General features: G+C 37.1%; 1 protein-coding gene across 2 annotated transcripts in view; it reads left to right on the top strand.

Moving 5' to 3' along the window:
- The window catches only part of CBL (Cbl proto-oncogene), a 101,827-nt gene that overhangs the window by 40,434 nt on the left and 37,218 nt on the right, over positions 1–24,175 (top strand). For both annotated transcript variants that reach the window (XM_004385627.2, XM_023739914.1), the window contains 7 exons: positions 11,468–11,614; positions 14,428–14,584; positions 15,601–15,722; positions 16,057–16,194; positions 17,623–17,710; positions 18,097–18,228; positions 18,430–18,633. In XM_004385627.2, coding sequence (XP_004385684.1) covers positions 11,468–11,614; positions 14,428–14,584; positions 15,601–15,722; positions 16,057–16,194; positions 17,623–17,710; positions 18,097–18,228; positions 18,430–18,633 — 988 coding nt within the window. The remainder of the gene's footprint in view (positions 1–11,467; positions 11,615–14,427; positions 14,585–15,600; positions 15,723–16,056; positions 16,195–17,622; positions 17,711–18,096; positions 18,229–18,429; positions 18,634–24,175) is intronic.

Raw genomic sequence — 24,175 nt, 5'->3', positions numbered from 1 at the left:
CTACATGCACAGTTCAGTGACATTTACGCTCTTCCAATTGTGCTGCTATTCTCACTTTAGGTGAAGGTTTACAGAACAAAATAGTTTCTCATTAAACAGTACGTATATTGCCCTATGACAATGGTTAAGAACCCCACTACATGTCAACATTGTCCTTACTCAACCTTGGGTTTCCTATCACCAGCTTTCCTGCCCCTTCTGCCTTCTAGTCCTCGTCCCTGGACTGCTGTGCCTCATTAGTCGCATTTTGTTTTATGGGGCTGTCCAGTCCCCGGCTGAACGGTGAACCTCGGGAGTGACTTCACCACTGAGCTAAAAGGGTGTCCGGGGGCCATAGTCTTGGGGTTTCTCCAGTCTCTGTCAGGCCAGTAAATCTTGTCTTTTTTTGTGTGTTAGAATTTTGTTCTACATCCTTCTCCAGCTCTGTCCAGGACCTTCTCTTGTGATCCCGGTCAGAGCAGTCAATGGTGGTAGCCAGGCACCATCTAGCTGTACTGGACTCTGTCTGCTGGAGGCTTTGGTAGCTGTGGTTGGATGGAATGTTTTGTGGAACATTGAGTAGTACTATATGTTTAGAAAGGTGTATTGGGACCATATTGTGAGTGCTTTTGATTTATAAGCCGAGCAGTTAGAACTTTTTTGGTGGTTTATTGGGAAGCTACTGAAGATCTTTGTGTAGGGAGAGTAAGGAGATTGGGTCTTGCTGTGTTTTAAGATTAATTTGATAGAAGTATGAGGGAGTGTTGGAGAATCTCATGTGGCCTACTGCCTTCCCATTTACTTGGTGAATTAGTGTCCCTTTTGCTTTAGAATTCCATGAAATTTTCTAGATGATTAATGTTGTATGATGATAATCTGTTGTCATGTATTTGGAGTTTCAAAAGTGGGACCATGAGTATAGTATCTGATACCCTTCATATAACCAAAAAACCAAACCAGTTGCTGTCGAGTCGATTCCGACTCATAGCGACCCTGTAGGACAGAGTAGAACTGCCCCATAGGGTTTCCAAGGAGCAGCTGGTGGATTTGAACTGCTGTCCTTTTGATTAGCAGCTGTAGCTCTTAACCACTGTGCCACGAGGGCTCCACACTTAATACAGATTTAGTAAAAAGGACCATTGATACTTTTAGATATATTAGTTTAGAACTCTTTTTGTAGGTGATGGTTTTCTGTTTTGACTTGTTTTTTTTTAACAGCTTAAATAGATAAGAGTTTAACAGTACTTCATTGACTTCCTGTGAAGCTTTGTTGAAAGAAGTTCCGTTGTATCTATTTTTAAAGCTGATTACTGTGAACTGAGGATGCTGCTGTTGAATTATAAATGTCATCTCAGTATTTCTCACTCAGCATTCTTTGGATGACACTACTGTTTGTATATGAGGTTTTAGAGCAGGAAAAGCAGTATAGTTATCACTGAAATGGTACCAGTAAATGAAAGACATAAAAGCATTGGTCACTTCACTGTTCAGCAATATAATCAATTCATCATCTGTATAGGTTCTTCAGCCCACACCATGGTGGAATGCAAAGCATGGGTTATGTTGTGACTTCACTTTTGGAATATTTTACAGCCTCAGAATGATATTGTATAATGTTGTAGACTTGTTAGTCATTGCATTATAAAGCGTTAATCATTTTTGAGGTTTTCCCATTGGGAAATATGAGATCATTAGATCTACAAATGTTATTAAAACATATTTAAATGATTGATTTTTTTCCCAGTGTTGTGTTATGAAATTTTTCAATCATACAGAAAACTTGAAAGAATTTTATAACTGTATTACCTACCCGCTAGATTCTGTAATTAACTAAATTACTGTTTTTAAAAGGCAAGTTCTGTTTTTGCCTCTTTTTAAAAATCAGAGAAACCATTTTCACTTAATGAGACAATATTTTGAAATGGCTGAGATACTTTTTTATGTTTGTTATTTCTTCAGAAAATAAGAAATCTTTCTTTTTTCCTGGCATAAACCTCATTTATTTATTTATATTTATTTTTTGTTGTTGTAGTTTAAATGAAGTTTACATTTCAAGTTAGTCTGACATACAAAAATTTATACATACATTGTTATGTGACCCTAATTGCTTTTCCCATACTGTGACAGCACACTCCTCCTTTCCACCCGATTCCCCATGTCCATTCAACCAGCTCGTAACCCTCTCTGTCTTCCCTCTCACCTCCGGACAGAAGCTGCCCATTTAGTCTCTTGTATGTACTTGAGCTAAGAGGCACACTCCTCATGAGTATCACTTTATGTCCCCCAGTCCAGTCCAATCCCTGTCTGAAGAGTTGGCCTTGGTAATTGTTTTAGTTCTGGGCTGATAGAGAATCCAGAGGCCATGCTTTCCGGGGTTCCTCCAATCTCAGTCAGACCATTACGTCTGGTCTTCTTACTAGAATTTGAGTTCTGCACCCCATGTTTTTCCTGCTCTGTCAGGGAATCTCTGTTCAGTGTTCCCTGTCAGGGCGGTCATTGGTGGTAGACCGGCACCATCTAGTTCTTCTGGTCTCAGGCTGATGAAGTCTCTGGTTTATGTGGCCCTCTCTGTCTTGTGGGCTAATACTTTCCTTGGGTCTTTGGTGTTGTTCATTCTCCTTTACTCCAGGTGGTTGGGATCAATGGATGCATCTTAGATGGCGACTTGCTAGCTTTTAAGACCCCAGACTCCACTCACCAAAGCAGGATGCAGAAAATTTTCTTTATAAGCTTTGTTATGCCACTTGACCTAGGTGTCCCCTGAAAGCATGATGCACAGACCCCTACCCCTGCTACTCTGTCCCTCAAAGTGTTTGATTGTATTCAGGAAACTTCTTAGCTTTGGTTTAGTCTAGGTGGTCTGACTTCCACTGTAGTGTGTGCTGTCCTTCCCTTCACCTAAGATAATTCTTATCTGCTATCTAGTTAGTAAATAACCCTCCCCCCCCCCCCGTAACCATCAAAGAATGTTCTCTTCTGTGTTTAAATCTTTTCCTGAGTTCTTATAATAGTGGTCTTTTATAATATTTGTCCTTCTGTGACTGGCTAAATTCACTCAGCATAATACCCTCCAACTTCATCCATGTTATAAGATGTTTCACAGCTTCATCATCATTCTTTATCATTGTGTAGTATTCCGTTGTGTGGATATACCATAAAGAAATTAAAAAATCTGTGAGTAAAATAACTCATCACACATTCTGGGACTTTGCAAACCCCTACTGTAGAGAATGATAGTTTAGCAGGTTAGATTAACTCTTCCAGGCCCTCTATAAGGTTCACTTAATTAACTGTTCATTTAAATTCCACAGGGCAGGGTTTGCAGACAGAGAGAAAATAGACTTTTTATAATTATTTCTTGACATCACTTCTAGTCCTCAGTCATATAAAGATAAGCCGTAGCTTTCTTTCTCTTATGTCCTTCCTCTTCAATCCTTTTATGAAAACAAACTGCTGAACTTAAGGTTTCTTTTCCATTTTCAAATCAGTGGTATAGCATAAAATCATACATTTTTATAGATGAGGAAGAGATCTTTGAGAATAATTGGTTCCAGCTTGCTCATTACATCTGGGGTAACACAGGCCCAGAGGTTAAATAACTGCTCAGCGAGTACAGTAACTTCACAGTGGAGCAAGAAATACCTTTTAGATCCCTAGTCTTGTTGAAGAAGCCCTGGTGGTGCAGTGGTTAAGAGCTTGGCTGCTAACCGAAAGGCCGGCAATTCGAATCCACCAGCTGCTCCTTGGAAACCCTATAGGGCAGTTATGCTCTGCCCTATAGGGTCGCTGTGAGTTAGAATCAACATGACAGCAACGAGTTCGTAATCTATTATCCTATTTATTTTTCAGGCACTCCTTTGTAGAAAGAATAAACAGCCAACTAAACCAATTTTGTAGAATTTATCTCAATTACAAAATGGAATTTCAAAAAATACATAGCCCTAAATAAGAATATCTTTATCAATACATCAGTCTTACTGTTCAGTAAGTCATCGTTTTATTTTTTCTAGAGGACCTCAATCTCTTAATATTCATTTCACAACAATCTTCTTCTTCTTGAAACTATTATAGTACTCCTAAGGGAAACCATTATAGTACTTCTGCAACATTTTAATACAAAAAAGAGTGGTACTACTCTCAGTACTTGTCTTAAACGTTAATAAATGCATTTTTAATATAAGGGCTTAATTTATCTCCCCATGCTATGTTGTTTTTTTCCATTTCCTCTTTCTCTTCAAAGTACTTTATGGCCAAGATTTGCAAGTCAACTTGGTTTTCCGTATTCTTATATAGTAGTAAGTACACTGATCAGAATTATTTGAGGGGATTTCTGTTTGTCTTAAATACAGGCAGTCCACAGGTTATGATTGTCTGACTTACAGACAAGTTATACTTAAGAACAGAGTGCCATAAAGCATATTACATTAAAAATTTGAGTTAAATACAGTGGTTCATAATAACAGCTCATGAAAACGTGCGTGGTTTGTTTAAGGGTTTCTTAAGCATTTGTATGCATAGAAGGAGCCCTGGTGGTGCATACTGAGGTAAACATTTGGCTAACTGATGCTAAATAAGAACCCTATGTACTTGTTCTGACTTACCTACAAATTCAACTTAAAGATAGACTTAGGAACGGATCTTTCATAACCCGGGAACTGCCTGTATTTACATAAAAGCCGCTTTTCAATTTCTGTCTTGATCTATATAAGTAGTGATAGTGGTTCTTACCAACTTTTATTTATCATTCTACTTTTGAAGGTTAAACAGGACCTATTAACTGCTCATTCAATTTTTTTCTTTTTTTTTAATATAGTTTTGTTGTTGAGAATATACATGGCAAAACGCACACCAGTTCAACCATTTCTACAGTACAAGAGACACTGATTACATTCTTTGAGTTATGTAACCACTCTCACCCTCCTTTTCTGAGTTGTTCTTCCCCCGTTAACATAAATTTACTGCGCCCTAAGGGTCTTATCTAATCTTTCCAGGTGCTGTTGTCACTGTGATCCCATATAGATAGTTCTCAAAAGAGCAGAATGCTCAAGGCAGACATTTTTTACTAGTTAAGCTAAACTATTGTTTGGTTTTAAGAAGACTTCAGGGGATATTTTTGGTTTAAGCTTTAAAAATTATCACAGGGCAGTAGCTTCAGGGTTTCATACAACACCCATGGCTCCAGAAAGTCTGGATTCCATGAGAGTTTGAAATTCTCTTCTGCATTTTCCTTCCTTTGATCAGGATTATTCTATAGAATCTTTGATCAAAATATTCAGTAGCGCCCCGGGAGTGTGGCACCCAGGCATCCTTTTAGCTCAGTAATGAAGTCACTCCTGAGGTTCACCCTTCAGCCAAAGATTAGACGGGCCCATAAAACAGCATAAGACTAAAGGGGCACACCAGCCCAGGGGCAAGGACTAGAAGGCAGGAGGGGACAGGAAGGCTAGTGATAGGGAACCCAGGATGGAGAAGGGAGATTGTTGACCTGTCATGGGGTTGGTAACCAGGGTCACAAAACAATATGTATACTGTTTAATGGGAAGCTAGTTTGTTCTGTAAACTTTCATGTAAAGTACAAAAGAAAAAAAAAAGTAACTGTAGCCAGACGCCATCTAGTTCTTCTGGTCTCATGGCAAAGGAGCAGTTGTTCATGAAGGAAATTAGCCACACTTTCCATGTTGTTGTTGTCAGGTGCCGCCGAGTCGATGCCAATTCATAGCGACCCTGTGTACAACAGAACAAAACACTGCGTGGTCCTGCATCATCCTCACAGTTGTTGTTATGTTTGAGCCCACTGTTGCAGCCCCTGTGTCAATTCATCTTGTCGAGGGTATTGAGTCTCTTGATGTTGTCCCATAAATCCATTCAACTGTACTCAGCCCTGTTGAGCTTCTGTTCTTGTTGCTCTTCAGTGGTCTCATTTAGTTTTTAATATACTTGTGTATGGTTTGAACCCACCTAGAGGTGTCTCAGAAGAAAGGCAGTTTGCTTCTGAAAGGTCACAGCCATGAAAACCCTACGGAGGGCAATTCTACTCTGAAACACATGGGATTGCCATGAGGCATAATCGACTTGATGGCATCTGGTTTGGTTTTTGTTTTTTAAAGTGTTGGTGACATATAACTCTTAGTCTCTTATTAACTGAAATTATACACAGAAAAATGTTAACCATTACTTTAGATCTAAGGTACGAAGGTACATTGGCTTTTAGAGCAGGACCTGAGGTAGGAAGAAGTGACACTAATCCTGAACTTTTAAAAAAAATTGGTGCTAGATAGGGAGTCGGCATTTGATTATGAGGGAGTTGTAAGACAAGAGAAGAGGAAAATGGAAAAGCTACAGAGTAGAATTTACAGTTACTTAGATATAGGTGGTTAGTTCATTGTAGTACAAGATGATCTAGTATAAATAACTTCCTCCTCCTTCCAACACTGTTAAAGAAAAACTTGCACTATTTGCTACTACTAGAACTTAAGAGAGAAATTTTTGTCTTCAGGGCATTTACAAAAAAATTGTACAGTTGTGTTCCTTTTTGGATCTTTGGAGAATTGTTAGGACATATACACTTTATATGTTAGGACATATACACTGACAGAATTTTGAAAGGTATTGCCTACCTTGTTATAAGCTCAAATATCCATCACGCCTGATTATTCTAAGTTTACATGTTAAGACAGATTCTGCTGATTAAATTCTGCCTATCCACTGTAGATACTGCCATAAGCCTAAGGCCTTAAAATATTATTGAACAGAATTTCAACTCAGATCAGTTACAAAATGGTCTGACCCATGGCTTTTATAGATTCTTTATTTCTTTTTAAGAAGTGTGATGCTTATAGTGCACATCTCTCGTGGTTTTCTGAAATGTAAGCTGGCTTTTTGGGGGGTTGCATCCTTGAGTAAGAAAGTGTCTTAAATTGATTTTCAGTAACTATTTCAGTCAGCACTTTGAACTGCTCTTAGGTACCTGGTGCCATTACCTCCTCACGGCCTTTTTTGTGGCTTACTTCACAAATTAAGAAAGCTTTCTGTCCATTATTGTTTTAGTATATATATTTTATCTCTGATCCGGCGTAATGCCGAGTACCTGGTAGTTTCTCAGTGGAAAATTACTTGAGGAGCCGAAGACTCTGACATGGCCCAGGCATCCCAAGACTCACTTCCTCCCTTCACTCTAGACTCTGCTTAAAAATCAGTACTCAAAGAGGCCTTCCAAGACCATTTACCCTAAAACAGCAACCCCTGCATGACTGTCTTCTCATAGATCCTGCTCTATTTTTCTTCAAAGCACTTTTCTCCTACCACCTGCTACTCTCCCATGGGAATGTAAATGCCTTGAATGTGGAATTTTGTTTTGTCCATTGCTGTATCCATCCTCAGTGCCTAGCACATAGTAGGCACTCACATATTTTCTGAAGGTATAATGAAGATTAGAAATTGTGCCAGATGTCTGGAGGGATATAAATAAAAATTAGAAATGTATTCAGCTCTCAAGGACTGTAAACTTATACAGCACTACCAGGAAATAATACATGTACACAGGTAATGATAGTACAGATAGATTCAGATGACATAAGAGAAGTGCAGAAAAGATGCTGGAGTGGTTTAGAGAATGTTTATTACTTGTAGCTGGCTTCTTAATAATGACATTGAAGCTGAGTCTTATTTTAGACTAGGGAAACAGGTAAGCAGGGGCTCAGAGTTGGGAACATGAAGGAGGGTGGTGGATATAAGAAAAGGCGAGGTATTCAGTTTGGCTAGAACACACTAGTGAAGAGCTAAGAAATTAACTAGAAAGGTAGGTTAGATCCAGGTCAGCAGAAGTCTTAAAATCCAAGCTGTTTGGATTTTGTCCCTTTGACACTGTGGAAATTATTATTTTTTTTCCTTAAAAGCAAGTTATGTATGATTTGATTGGACTTGCATAGGAAGAGACTGAAGACTGGAGTTTAAATTATGGAGTAGTCAGGTGAAGGTAGCAAGGACTTTGTATTAGAATAATAATATAATTTAAAGGTAGAACTGATAACAAATTGTCAGCAAATCAGAACAAGGGGAAAGAAAAGAAGCCAAGATGACTCTAAGACTTTGAACTTGTGGGAAGTAAGATGGTAGTGTCATTAAATGCAGAAACAGGGACCGTGAAGAAAGAGCAAATTTGAGAAGGAAGATTAGTTTCATTTTAAACATGTTGCTTTGAGGTACTAGCATTCAGGTAGAGAAATGTGGTAGGCTTGTTGGAAAGCTACCAAGGCCTAAAATTTGGGAATCCTTTGCAAAGTAGTTTTTGAGGCCTTGAGATTGCAAAGGGAAAGAAGAGAGTACATGGAGAAAGAAAGGAAAATAGCAGAGAGCAGATTCTTTGGTAATTCTTTCATTTAGAAAGTGAGAAGGAAAGCCAAAGAATGAACAAAAGCAAGTAAGAGAACAAGAGAGGACAACAGTGGAGGAACCAAAGAGAAATTTTCAGGAAGAAGATTCAAATCTGTTTCTTCCAGAAGGAGCTTTATGGTAACCTTAGGAATGTGATATATATGTTTTCTATCATCTCATGCATTATTCTATTATACTGTCTGGCATGGTTCTTTACACATAGGAAGTTTTCGGTAATTTATCAAATCTTGGAGCTCTGGTGGCACCATGGTTAAGCACTCAGCTGCTACCTGAATGATTGGCATTTCGAACCCACCAGCTGCTCAATGGAAGAAAGATGTGGCAGTCAGCTTCCATAAGGATTATAGCCTTGGAAACCCTGTGGGGCTGTTCTTGCTCTGTCCTGTAGGGTCACTGAGTCGGAATTGACTCAACGGCAGTGGGTTTGGTTTGGTAAGGGAGTCATGGAATCACAGGTGTCTATCTTTAAGAATTAACATTTAGCAGAGTGTTATATAAACATCTGAGGAAGAAGCCACTGATCGTGCAGTCTTATGTCTTAATGAAGACTTGAAAGTAAAGTCGTTGGGAAGAAGTTGTGCTTTGCAGGTTTTCTACCAAGTTATTGGTTTCAAATTCCCTTCGTGATATGTTCTTGATCTTTTCTGTTCTTGTTTCCTCTTTGGTGAAATGGTAGAAGTCCTAACCAGCAGTAATTGAAGGATCTGAAAATGCAAGGAGGAAAACAAGTTAATGGGGTTTCAGAGATTGCATATGTATATATTTTTAATTTTATTTTTTTATTGGACTTTAGCTGAAGGTTTACAGAACAAATAGTTTCTCATTAAACAGTTAGTACGCATATTATTTTATGACAATGGTTAGCAACCCCACGACATGTCAACACTGTCCCTTCTAGTGACTACATTACTGAGCTAAAAGGGTGGCGGGGGGCCATACTCTTGGGAGTTTCTCCAGTCTCTTTGTCAGCCCAGTAAGTCTGGTCTTTTTTTGTGAGTTAGAGTTTTGTTGTACATTTTTCTCCAGCTCTGTTCGGGACCAGCTTGCATGCATTTTTATCTTATACTTGAGCTATTTGGTATACAAATTATTTTAGACTGTCTTCAAAGATGATTAATTTTATCACTTTTGTAGGTGACTTCAGAAAACAAACAGGAAACTAGAAAGGGAGTAGCTTGCTACAAGCAAAAGAAGACAAATATCAGAAAACTGAAGCTGATTTGTTGAGAAGCTGATTGGAAAGATTCCAACAGCATATTGCAAGAGTTAGGGCTTAGAGAGACATGGTTAATTTGGTGCTGCATTTTATCCAGGGAAGACTAAGATGGTACTGGCAGTGACCTTCCAGTATGGCACAGAAAAAGAAGAGTCTCCCTTTTAAAGAGGATTTTCAGGCAATCAATAATTTGATCATGCATTGACTTAAAATTAGTCCATTTATATGACAGGAATAGACTTGAATACATAAATATAGACTATGTAGCAAGTATATTCAGTAGTGGTTTATTTATAACAATCTGTAAAGCATGTATATCTTGTTCTTTGTGACAGTGGTGTTAAAGATAACAAAGATAATCTGATTAAAGCACACATCCGATTTAAGTAGACACATCTTTCTGACGTGTTAAATTGGTACTGAGTAGAATCTTTATAATCACATCCATTAAACAGAAGTTATTAGAACAAAGTTAACTAACTGTTAAAACATAGTAGTTGCATATGCACTTACATGTAGAAATTTTTACGTGATTCTGATGTTAACATTTCATTTGTGGTAAACAAAAGGAGATTTTGTTTTTTTTTTAAAACTTATCTCTAAGTTCTGATTTAGTGAAAACATTTGTTAGATCTGGATATTAAATAATTCTTTTTGGTGAGAATTTTTATTTATTTTTAATTTGGATGAGTTATATATGATGGATTTTATCCAGAATAGCTTATGCAATGCAGGAAATAATATATTTGCTTTTCTGACATTTTCCTTCTTTTCTGAGTTGGTGATTATAGCAGTGTACAAGTTCTTACACTTCATTATTTGTTGAATTCTTTTCTCTGTCACCCTAAAAAAATAGATTTGTTATTGTTTGTTTATGCTCTGAGATATTAGGCATGACTCATTTAAGATTTAAAAGCTCTAAAATATATTACTGTTAATTTTTTTCTCTTTTTTAAAAATTGTATGAAGGTTTACAGAGCAAACTAGTTTCTCATTAAACCATTAATATACATATTGTTTTATGACATTGGTTGCAAACCCCACGACATGTCAACACTCTCCCCTTCTCAGCCTTAGGTTCCCCATTACCAGCTTTCCTGTCCCCTCCTGTGTTCTAGTCCTTCCCCCTGGGCTCCTTTGCCCATTTAATCTCATTTTGTTTTATGGGCCTGTCTAGTCTTCAGCTGAAGGGTGAACCTCAGGATTGACTTCATTACTGAGCTAGAATGGTGTCTAGGGGCTGTGTTCTTAGGATTTCTCCAGTCTCTGTCAAACCAGTAAGTCTGGTCTGTTTTTTTTTTTTTTTTTTTTGTTCTGTGTTTTTCTCCAGCTCTGTCTGGGACCCTCTGTTGTGATCGCTGTTAGAACAGTCAGTGTTGATAGGTGGGCACCATCTAGTTGTGCTGGACTCAGTCTGGTAGAGGCTGTGGTACTTGTGGTCCATTAGTTCTTTGGACTAATCTTTTCCCTTGTGTCCTCGGTTTTGACTGTTAAATTTTTTATCTTACTTACTATACAACATCTATTGGAAAGGAAGGCATATACGTGAACCCAGAGAATGCAACAGTCTTTCTTCCTTTATGTTTGCATCTTACTTATGATGTTAAAGCAAAACAATTTATCTGAAGCCCTCTTATAACAAAGATGGCACTAACCTAGAGTATTTTAATATTGTCAACAGTGTGTTCCTTCCTCTCTTCTTCCCTAGTTCTATATATCTTTGAATAATACTGGCCAGAAAGTATATTTGAAAAGACTCTTTCTAAATGTATTTTAATGTTATTATTAATTAGGCACCTTGTACAGTGAATTCTGTGCATTTAAAATAAAAATAGTTTTATTTGTTTATTTAATTATTGCACTTCTGATCATTTGTAGGCGAAACCTAACCAAACTGTCCCTGATCTTCAGCCACATGCTGGCAGAACTAAAAGGAATCTTTCCAAGTGGACTTTTTCAAGGAGACACATTTCGGATCACTAAAGCAGATGCTGCTGAATTTTGGAGGAAAGCTTTTGGGGAAAAGTAAGTCTCAAAATAATAAATTGGAGCTATGAAAAACTAAAGCCTATGTTATGGGTTTTTTTTTTTTTTTTTTTTAGTTTTTAGTAATATTTAAAGTGTGAGAAAGCATAGAGAAGAATAATGAACATGTGTATACCGACACCTCCCAGCTTTGGTAAATATTAACTTTTTTTTGCCTTTATTTTTTTTTTTTAAAAGAGGTCAAGTTTTGCAGCTTCAGTTGAAACCCATGCTGCTTGTTTAAATACACTTTCTCCATCCACTCTGTTAATAGATGTTTCTTTTTAAATTATTTATTATCATAAACAATGCTTCGGTGAACAATATTATATATGTTTTCTTGTGCTCGTGCGCAAGAGTTTCTCTTATGTCTTAGGAGTGGAATTGCTGAGTTTCACATCTTTGGCTTTGCTAAATATTGCCTAATTGCTTTCCAAAATGGTTGTACCAGTTTATATTCCTGTAAGTAGTATTATAGTAGCTCCACAGTTTGGGTAACATTGATAATATGAATTGGTATCATATTTTTCTTTATAGTCCCTGGTGACAAGGGAGGGTAAGCATCTTTTCACATCTATGATTAATCAAAATTCTTATTCTGACTTGCCTGTTTCTATTCTTTGTCTGTTTTTCTGTTGAGTTGTTTGTCTTTCTAATTGTAGGAGATCTTTCACATGTTCTGGGTACTAATTCTTTGTTACATTACACATATCTTCTGCTGGTCTACACTTTTTCTTTCCACCTTGTTATGTTGTCTTTCAGTGTATGGAAGTTTAAAACTATTTAGACAGGTTCATGACCCAAGCTTATATTTTTAAGTATAAATGAAAATGTTCTTATGTATCTTCTGAAATTTTGGGTCAAAGAACTGAAAAGTTAGAAGGCAATAAAACTTTCCAGTTGAATATACAGATGCTAGCCTAAATATCTCTCTAAAGGCCGTCTTCATTTAAAAATATAATTTTAGTTTTATTGTGCTTTAGGTGAAAGTTTACACCTCAAGTTAGTTTCTCATTCAAAATTTATACACTTACTGTTTTGTGACATTGGTTACAATCCCCACAATGTGACAACACTCTTCTCGTTTCCAGCCGGGGTTCCCCTTGTCCGTTTGTCCAGTTTTCCTGTCCCTTCCTGCCTTCTCATCTTGCTTTTGGTCAGGAATTGCCCGTTTGGTCTCATATATTTGACTGAACTACGAAGCACATTCCTCTTGTGTGTGTTATTGTTTGTTTTATAGGCCTGTCTAATCTTTGTCTGAAAAGTGGACTTCGGGAGTGGTTTCAGTTCTGAATTAGCAGAGTGTTTGGGGGCTATAGCCTTGGGGGTTCCTCCAGTCTCTGTCAGACCAGTAAGTCTAGTCTTTTTTTGTGAATTTGAATTTTGTTCTACATTTTTCTCCCATTCTGTCCGGGATTCTCTGTTGTGATCCCTGTCAGACCGGTCAATGGTGGTAGCTGGGCACCATCTAGTTCTTCTGGGCTCAGGCTGGTGGAAGTTGTGGTTCATGTGGTCCTTTAGTCCTTTGAACTAATATTTTCCTTGTGTCTTTGGTTTTCTTCATTCTCCTTTGCTCTGGGTGGGATAAGAACAATAGATGTATCTTAGATGGCCGCTCGCAAGCTTTTAAGACCCTAATACTACTCACCAGAGTAGGATGTAGAACATTTTCTTTATGAACTAAGTTTTGCCATTTGACCTAGATGTCCCCCAGAAAATTTTTTATTTAAAAAATTGTCTTACACAGAGAGAGAAAGCCTTGCCCTGGAGCTGATGCCCTGAATTTTGACTTTCAGTCTACTTTACTGTGAGGAGATAAATTTCTCTTTGTTAAAGCCAAAAAACAATAATTGTCATATATAAAATATGGAATAATTAGTAGATTTTACAACCTAGTTGAAGAGGATGGGGATGTGTTTAATTTTATTCCTTTAACTTAGTAACTAATTACCTTGGAAAGAACTTCAGAACATCACTTGATCTGACTTATTTTCAGGCAGGTAAATATATAAATTTTCCAAAGGAAATGAGATTGTATTTATTTTAAAGATCTCAAGAAATAGAAATTCCGTAGTATCTCTTACTGGCCTTATCTGGAGTTTAAGCACTCCTACGTTAAATAATTTCTTCCTCATGTCTATCAGAACTCTGTTCTTCCTGTACCTTAAGCCTATTTCTTACTGTCTGGTCCTTCATAAGGGAGCCCTGGTGGCAGAGTGGCTTAAGAGCTCAGCTGCTAACCAAAAGGTTGGCAGTGTGAATCCACCATCTGCTCCTTGGAAACCCAATGAGGCAGTTCTACTCTGGTCTGTAGGATTGCTGAGTTGGAATCGACTCGACAGCAGTGGGTTTTCTTTTTTTTTTTTTTAAGTCCTTGATAGTATGGTTCCTCAAAAAATACAGAACGTTTTATTCTCTTTTTAAAAAGTTCGTTTAAATACAAGCTAGTAAAGGTCTGGCAACAGAATACATTTCTTATGTAAAAAGGACTATCTCATCTCTCTTTCCATGACTCTCTAGTAGAACAAATGTCTGAAGAAAGATGAGGCAGGATTGATTTGAGACATTCTGCCTAAGAATAGTGGAAAAAGACTTTTCTGTTATTTAGTCATTAGAAAGTTAGGAAATAGAGCCCTACTCCCTTCTTTCTTTTCCTAACCCAAAATATAGCTTAACTTCTTTAGGAGAATTGAAATTGATATTGAGAGCTTAATGTGGCTGTCTTTCTTTTCCTTGATTATTGCAGTGCTGGGAATTCTCTGTCTTACCTCACTCTGTGCCTTCTCTCCCACCCACCCCCACCTCCACCTCAGGACAATAGTTCCTTGGAAGAGCTTTCGACAGGCCCTACATGAAGTACATCCCATCAGTTCTGGGCTGGAGGCCATGGCTCTGAAATCCACTATCGATCTAACCTGCAATGATTATATTTCAGTGTTTGAGTTTGACATCTTTACACGACTCTTTCAGGTAGGATGCTAAAGAATTGACTAAACTGATTACTACTACTTTTCTGAAGATAAACTTTAAAAAAAAAATAACATTTGGGGTTTTTGCCTGTTGTAAGAGTATCTTTTATTCATTTTAGAAACTACAACTAGAAAAAAATTAGATTAAAACTACCTTGTGTGTTGTGTTTTATATGTATGTGTGTGTGTGTATAAATGCTTTGTAAAAATAATATCTATATAATCTACTTTATTCCCTCACATTTATAATCTTTCTTTGTTCTTCTTCTTTTATATCATTTTAATGGTTGTAGAATGTCTAGAAAATAGCTGTAGCATAATTAATCAATTCTCTGTTATTAGACATTTATGTATGTTTCAAATATTTTTCTCCTATTGCATTGAAATTCTTTTTTTGTTGTTGCTTTTATTGTAAAATATATATAATACATTTGCCAATTCAGCATTTCTCAGGTATACAATTTAGTGATACCAATTATATTAATCATGTTGTGCAACCATCACCCATAATCGTTGCTAAATTTCCCATCACCATAAACAAACTGTATTGAAATTCTTGACTTAATATTGAGATGTATTGATACTTCAAAAAAAAAAAAACTCATTTCTTTTTCTAAAGTTAATGCTTTCTTCACTGTGTACATGCCAACTTGCATAAAAATTTATTTGGAACTTCTTAGTTGCACGTGTAGGCCCTGTTCTGGGTTTGTTTGTTCCTTGTTTAACCTCACTGCCATGGGTTAGGGCTGCTTTCAAATGTCTTGCCTTTTGTTTTGTACAGTTAAGTTTCTCCCTATAAGTATATATATTTTTTCTCCTTAGTTTTTCAAAGTTCTTATATTCCAAAAATGTTTATCTTCCCTCCAAGTGACAATGTAATTGAGAATTAGTGACAGTAAATTGGCAGTTTATAATTGAGAATTGAGGTTATTTGTTTTTCCTTTTGTTCTTCATTGTTCTGAGGGTGGTTGTATGTCTTGAGCAGAATAGTCTGTGATCTGTCTCTTATTTCCTCAGCCCTGGTCCTCTTTGCTCAGGAACTGGAACAGTCTTGCTGTAACTCATCCTGGCTATATGGCTTTCTTGACATACGATGAAGTGAAAGCTCGACTCCAGAAATTCATTCACAAACCTGGCAGGTCGGTGCCATGAAGCAAAGAGGTTTATTCTCCTGAATTTTATTCTCTTGTGACTTCTGCTGAAATAGAGGAAACAGGATCTTTTATTAGTTCCCCAGTGGCCAGAATTTTGCAATAGTGTTGATGTCTGTTTATCAGATGAATTGACTAATCAGATCCTGTGATTTCATAAATGCTTTTGAGCCACTTAAGAATTGGGTTTATGGATCGTTTGCTTTTTGTCTGGAGTCATTGAAGAAACTATTCTTGATGTCCTTTTTGATTTTGACTGTGTCTTGCTTCTTGTCCTTATACCAGCATATATATTAAAGCCCTTGTTTATCTCTGTTCTCAGTTACATTTTCCGGCTGAGCTGTACTCGTCTGGGTCAGTGGGCTATTGGTTATGTCACTGCTGATGGGAACATTCTCCAGACAATCCCTCACAATAAACCTCTCTTCCAAGCACTGATTGATGGCTTCAGGGAAGGCTTGTGAGTAACTACTATTTACACTGTGCTAGAGAGTAGGGACTTGGGGGCTGTAAAATTGCATCTTTAATGACTCTATTCCTGGTTTCTTCTACAGATTAAGATTCAGGAAATATATTAACAGATTATATTGATTGACCTTCAGTTTCTATAGGACTTTTGTTTTAATTTAATAGGGATTCCTTGAGTGAAATTATTTTTCTTAAGTCTATGTTAGATTTAAAAATATTCCAGTTGGCAACAAATTTTACCAGTTATTTAACTAGCCAGCGTTAGAGTGATTAGATGCTCCTAATGACAGCAGGCCTCAGTGGTCTTCATCTGCCTTCATCTTACTTTCATTTTGGTTCAGCAACATTTTTTCAGGCTTTGGGCTTTTATAACCTGTGCTAATATTTATGAGTAAGTTTTTATTCCAGAATTGCTATCCATTTGAGAATTCAAATTGATTAGCAGTTGGTAAGCACTAAAAATTCTAACAGTTGACCAGATATCAGAAAACTAGCTTGTTTTAAAGTGGTTAGGAAAATCCATTTTCAGTTAGGCAGAAGCTTCCACACTACTGTTGGAGCTGAAAGAGCTGCTGCCCCAAATGTTAGAGCAGTTTGCTGGAAGAACCTTCCTGGTAGGTGATCTCAGTGGCTTAATTTGCTCCTTGTTACATTTCTTTTAAAGTAATGTCTCTCAATTTGCTAAATCTGTAAACAAAGATATTTCGGGTCTTTGGTCAAAAAGCAAATGCAGTTTAAATTAAGAATTTATACCTAGTGGCCATCCACAGATTAAAATAGGGGTGGCGAACTACGGCCCACAGGCCAGTCTGTTAATTGTACAGCCTGCAGCTAAGAATGGGTTTTACTTTTTTAAAGTGCTATTTAAAAAAATAAGCAGCCCTGGTGGTACAACAGGTTAAACGCTGCTAACCGAAAAGTAGGCAGTTTGAACCCACCCAGTGGCTCCGTGGGGAAAGACCTGGTGGTTTGCTCCTGTGAAGGTCACAGCTTAAAAAACCCTATGGGAGCAGTTCTGCTCTTTCAGATGGGGTCGCTATGAGTCAAAATCACCTCAACGGTACGTAACAAGAACAACACTAACAGCAATTTTTAAAAAATAAAAAATAACCAAAGAATATGTAATAGAGACCTTATGTGCCCCACAGCCTGAAATATTTACTGTGTGGCTCATTACTGAAAAAGAAAACCCTGTGACATTGTGCCCTGGAGAAGGAATATCAGGGTTTGGAAACTATATTCTTAGAACTGCTCTATGCTGGTTTTTTTTTTTTTTTAAAGTATTAATAAGATTCATCTTTGCAGTTATATAAAGTTGCCCTTTTAGAATGAGGGAATTCCTAGATGTCCGTTGCCTATGTTAATAAGCACTGATAAATCAGCTTTAATAAAACCCCAAGATTGGGTCCTCTTTTTTCAGCTATTTGTTTCCCGATGGACGAAATCAGAATCCCGACCTGACAGGCTTATGTGAACCAACTCCCCAAGACCACATCAAAGTGACCCAGGTGAGTTTTATTTTACATTACAGCTGTATCACTAAATCCATCAGAAGGAGTCAAGCTTTCTATACATTTCATAGAATTGACAATATAATTGTATTAATTGATTGAAACACTTTAATTTGAAACCATTGACTAGGCTGATGAACTTGTGTGCTTCCAAACTGAATAATGTGTGATTTCTCTTTAAACCATGCAGGATCATGACTAGATGCCTTCCAGCTTAATGGAAAAACAGTGATCAATGTTTTGATATTTTATACAAGCAAAATTTCTATAGACAGTAACAGTCTTGGGTTTTCTTGATTTTTAGCATTTATGATTGCATTCATTCGTTCAACAAATGTTTGCAGTAAGGTGAGTAATCCCTTAATTTTTTTTTTTAATCAAAGGAACAATATGAATTATACTGTGAGATGGGCTCCACATTCCAACTGTGTAAAATATGTGCTGAAAATGACAAGGATGTAAAGATTGAGCCCTGTGGCCACCTCATGTGCACATCCTGTCTTACATCTTGGCAGGTATGGATCCAAACCATACATTTTCTTAGCTTTGTAACCACTCTGAAAAATTGAGTATTATTTTCCTTTACGGATAAAAAGGGTGGCCTGGTTGGTGGATAGATTTAAAACTTTTTCATCTCTATGAAATGTATTTCCTAGTGGACGGAAGTTTTAAGTACTTTCAGGTGCCTCTGTTACTATCTTCTGCTTCCTCTGCAGGAATCAGAAGGCCAGGGCTGTCCTTTCTGCCGATGTGAAATTAAAGGTACTGAACCCATCGTAGTAGATCCGTTTGATCCAAGAGGAAGCGGCAGCCTATTGAGGCAAGGAGCAGAGGGAGCTCCCTCTCCAAATTATGACGACGATGACGATGAACGAGCTGACGATTCTCTCTTCATGATGAAGGAATTGGCTGGTGCTAAGGTAAGACTCCAATTGAAGAAACTGACAATATCCATTATAAATTGCATTCTAAAACAATAGAGCATTTAATGACATCCAGACTACAAGGAGTAGTAATAGCTAATATTATTGAGCGTTTGCTGTGTGACAGATACCATGCTAAGTGCTTTACTTATTTTAACTCATAATCTTTACAACAACCCTGTGAGTAGGTACTATTATTATCCTCATTTAACAGATGAGCAAACCAACACACAGAGAAGTTAAGGAATTCTCTGAAAATCATTCTGATTTCAGAGCCCATGCTCTTAACTCTCTGCACCCTAGGACTGGCTCTTTACTCAGACAGCTTGGTGGAGAAAATGATGGGGAATAAAAGAATTGGACCCTATTTTGCTACTGTGATTGGAATATGTTGTTCTTGTTCTTTTTTCTAAGTGGAGTCTTGGAATTAGAAAGATAGATTGAGGTAAAAAAGGAGGCACTGTTAATAACTGCATAAATGGCAGCTTAAGTGATCAGACGGAGGTAAGAGCTACCATGTGGAAACTAAACAAACTAGAGGCCTTAGTAAAGATGGGAAAGGCAAAGAGAGGATGCAGTCACATTCTGTTACATCAGAGGTGGGACAAAACAGGGATGTATTCATAAAATCCTAGAATTAAGGCAGTCCTTAAAGTTTTTTGTAAATATAGAACAAATGAAAGGCTCTACTATGCTATAGATTATATAGTTTAGAATGTTTTCTAAACTCATGGGACACATTTCCTTGTTACAAAAGAAGCTTTCTTTTATATCAGCACCTGACTGCTTGGCACATAGTAGGTGCTCAATAAAATAGATGGGTTATTATCTCTTTAATGGTTGTAGCCACCGTATCTCCTCTCTATCTCCCGTGCCAATGCTTTATTGCAGGCTCTCATCGTCTGTTCTCCCTGCTGCCAGAGTGATTGATTTGTAGCACAGATGTTACCACCTCACTTGATTGCCTCATACTCTTTGACGGCTTCTTCTTATCTAATGGGTTATGTCCGTTCTCTCTTGTCCTGATACGCCTCTCCCCTTTGTGTTCTTTTGTCCAGCAAGGCTAAACCACTTAGAATTCCTCCCTGCTCTGTCTGGTAGTTTCTGTGTAATTTAGCTCAGTCTTCATCTCCTAGGAAACCTTTCCTGACTGTACCCTCTTTCCCCCCACCCCCGACTCACACGCATATAATCTAGGTTTGGCTAGGTGTTTCTGGGACCCTGTGAATTGTCTGTCATAGGCCTTATTACCTTGTAATATTTTATTAAAAGTATTTCCCATTAGAATTTCCTACAAGGCAAGAGCCATGTCTTATTTGTAATTAGCTACTCAAAGTTGGGCTCATAGTAGTTGCTTTCAATGTGTGACTGGAATTGAAAACACTTCTAAACAGATTTTGATAAATTTATGGATACTAGATCAATAATGGGTAGTTAAGCAAATATAGAGTATTTCAGCAGTATATTCTTGATTTCTTGAGGCTGACAGTGGTTGGTATTGACCCCTCATAACAGGTTCTTGGCAGTTCCATTTTAAGAAACTCATTTGACCCCTAAAACAGTTTTACATTCTTATGCAGATTACTATCTGTTCATTCATGAAAATTTACTAGTAATATTAAGGAAGCTGAATCATTCCTTATCAACAAGATAAATAAGTGATCATTTCTGTATGTATTTATTTGAAATTAAAATGTCTTTTTTTCTTCATTAAATTTTAAACACTCTGTGGAGAACCAGGCACTCACATTCATTGTTGATGTGGGTGCACATTGGTTCTACGTTTTTGGAGAACAATTTGACATCTATCAAAATGTATAATATTCACAATTTAAATTAGTAGTTCCATTTCTAGGAGTTTATCCTACAGAAACGAGCGCACAGAAGCACAGATGTAGTTATTCTTACAGCAGCATTATTTGTAATAATAAGAAATAAGGAAAAACCCACAAATCCATCAGTAAGGCATTATGATACATCCATATATTAGTATTCTGTTAGTACCGTAACAAATTACCACAAATTTAGCAGCTTAAACACAAATTTATTGCCTTACAGTTCTGTACGTCAGAAGTCACACTGAGCTAAAAGCAAGGCGCCAACGGGTCTATATTCCTTTCTGTAGGCTCTAGCGAAACTTCTGTTTCCTTGTGCGTTTGGGTTTTGGTAGAATTTAATTCTTTGCAGTTGTAAGATTGAGATCTCTGTTTCCTTTCTGGTTGTCAGCTAAAGGCCATTCCCAGTATTCATGTGGCTTGTGGACTTCTTTCCTTCTTCCATCTTATCTCTCTGAGGTTCTTTGTTTTTTAAGGACTCGTAAGATTAGATTGGGCCCACCAGATAATAATCCAGGATAGTGTCCTCGTCTCAAGAGCCATACCCCTTAATCCCATCAGCAAAGGTTTTTTTTTTTTTTTTTTTCCATATAAGTAGCATAACCACAAATTCTGGGGACTGAGACATGAACATCTTTGGGGGACCATTATTCTGCCTACCACAATCCATATCATGGAATGCTCTGCAGAATGAGCTCAGTTTATATACTTAAATGGCAAGCTGTCTCCAACATATGTTACATTTAAAAGCAACTTGTAGCATAGTATGTATAGGATGACCTCAGTTCTGTAAAAGATTAATTGTAAAAAAGTTTTAACGTAAGCATAAGAGAAAAAATTGGATGACTACACACCAAACTATTCATGATTATTTCTGAGGATAGAAGTTTAGAAGATTTTAACTTTTGTAAGTCATTCGTATGTGGAATATTTGAATTATTTACAATAACACATTACTTTTGCAAGGCCTGTATTGAGCTAGGTAAGTAGCTCTGTTATGAGTGCTATAAGGGCCAAAAAGTTTAAGACAAGGCCATCAAAGAACTAGTAGTTTTATCTGAGGAGAGAATACATATGCAACTGAAGCACTATTAAACACAAGGCAGTGTACACTATTCTAAATTACCGTATTTTTACACAAATAACATGCACCTTCTTCATTTATTTGCCAGTCACACACTTTCCCCACGAGGTACTTTCATACGTGCTACTATACCAATTTTTTTTTTTACATGTTGCTGTAAAAAAAATAATTAGCATAGCGCACATATGAAAATACCTTTCGGGGGGAGGGCATGGCTGGCAAACAAACTTAGAAGGTGCGTATTAATTTGCATAAAAGTATGGTCTTGGCTACACACTCTTTAAATGCTGTAAGAGTTTAGAGGAAAGAAGAAAATGAACACTTTTTTCCCTGAGCTGATGTATGTGTGTGTGTGTGCACGCGCGTACAGGTGTTTTTGTGCATATGTGTGTTTCCCTGGGTGATGCAGATAGTTAAGCACTCAGCTACTAGCTGACAGGTTGACGATTCAGACTCACCCAGAGACACCTTGGAAGACAGGCCTGGCAGTCTGCTTCCAAAAGGTCACAGCCTTGAAAATCCTATGGTGCCATTCTACTCTGCACATAATCACGTTACCATGAGTTGGAATCAACTTGATGACAACTAACAACGTATATAAATAAAATAAAATTTACTTATTTAAATAAAAGTAATAAATATCTAGAGGGCAGTGATGCTTCAGTAGTAGAATTCTCATCTACCATGCGGGAGACTCGAGTTTGATTCCTGGCCAATGCACCTCATGCACATCCATCACTTGTCTGTCACTGGAGGCTTGCATGTTGCTATGATGCTGAACAAGTTTTAGCGGAGCTTCCAGACTGAGATGGACTAGGGAGAAAGGCCTGGTGATCTACTTCCAAAAACCAGCCAGAGAAAACCCTACAGTCCAATCTGCAACCAATCATGGGGACGGCGCATGACCAGGCAGTATTTTATTCTGCTGTGCATGGGGTTGCCCTGAGTAGGGGGCTGACTCAACAGTAGCTAAAAATAACAATAATAAATGTGTACTATGAAATTTCAAATAGAGGAAAAACAGCTTCATGTATTATATTATCATTTGGATATTGTGTAATTTAATTAGTCTCTTCTTGATGACATATTGTTTCTAGGTTTATTATACATTTTATACTTACATATTTACATACTTTTGCAAGTCTGTCTGTGGGATAAATTTTTAGCAGTGGAATTACTAAAGGAGCCCTGGTGACGACAGGGTTAAAGTGCTCGACTGAACCGAGAGGTCGGAGGTTCAAAACCACCAGCGGCTCCATTGGAGAAAGATGTGTCCATCTGCTTCAGTAGAGATTTACAGCCTTGGAAACCCTGTGGGGTCGCTATGAATCAGAATCGACTTGACGACAGTGGGTTTTGGTCTGGGTTGGAATTACTAGATCAAAGAGTATGTGCATTTAAACTGTTTATAGAGGAGAGGGATACAAGTAGGAGAAGAGAACCTGGGGGCTTTAATGACTGTGGTATTTAATTTCTTAGCTGGATAGTAGGTGTGTGGATGTTGTTTTACTCTTTATACCTTCATACCTTATGGTTCATTATATACTTTGTATGAATAGAATATTGAAGTGAATTTTAACCTTTTTTTATTTTATATTAAGATTTGTCCCAAATTTTTTGTCCTAAAATCACCCCCAAAGGTATCTGAAAAAGAGTGCCTGTTTTTTTACATCCTGGTAGCAGTTTCTTGCTTTTGTTGTTGTTTGTTTTGTTTTGATTTGATTGTAATATAGTAAACTTTTTTTTTTTTAAATCCAAATGATACATGTTCATAGATTTTTAAAAAGTCAATTAAAGAATTGCTGCCAGTGTGGTAACAGCCTGTGTCCATCAACAGAAGAATGGATAAACAAAATATGATACATACATACAATGGAATGTTATTCAGCCATAAGAAGAAATGAAATTCTAATGCATGCTATAACATGGATAAACCTTGAAAGCAGTATGTGAAGTGAAGTAAGCCAGTACAAAAGGACAAATATAGGATCCCACTTATATGAAATATCTAGAATAGGCAAATTCATAGGGACAGAAAATACAGGTTACCAGGAGCTGGGGAGGGGAGAAATGAAGAGTTATTACTCAGTGGTTACAGAGTTTCTGTTTGAGATGATGCAAGGGTTTTAGAAATAGCGGTGATAGTTGTACAACATTGTGAATGTAGTTAATGTCACTGAATTATATACTTAAAAATGGCTAAAATGGTAAATATTATATATATTTTACCACAGTAAAAACAAAAAAGAATACACAAATACTTGAAATAGAACCATCAAACTGTAAGGACAAGGGGCAACATTAAGCCTGTCTCCATGGGAAAAGGTTTGTAGATTTAAAATAAAATCTGTTAACTATGCAGTATTTAAGAAAAATAATCGCTAAAAGCCTTACCAAAAAATTGATTCTCTGCCTCCATACCTTCCAGCTCCTCTGTATCCCTCGTTTAGATTTTTCAGTTCTTAAAACTGTTTCTTACCTCCATGTTTCTAAACCATATATACTGCTTTCTCTTAATGACTCAATGTTAGGTATCTGTTGACTTTTGATATTGTAGAAAAGGATTTGGATCGCTTATTATCTTCCTCCTTTCTACTCCATATACTCCCACCATAGTTTT

This window comes from Trichechus manatus, unplaced genomic scaffold (assembly GCF_000243295.1).
Source record: "Trichechus manatus latirostris isolate Lorelei unplaced genomic scaffold, TriManLat1.0 scaffold00143, whole genome shotgun sequence".
Taxonomy (NCBI): Eukaryota; Metazoa; Chordata; class Mammalia; order Sirenia; family Trichechidae; genus Trichechus; species Trichechus manatus.
The sequence above is the reverse complement of the archived record's forward strand: the minus strand, read 5'-3'. Positions and strand labels throughout refer to the sequence as shown.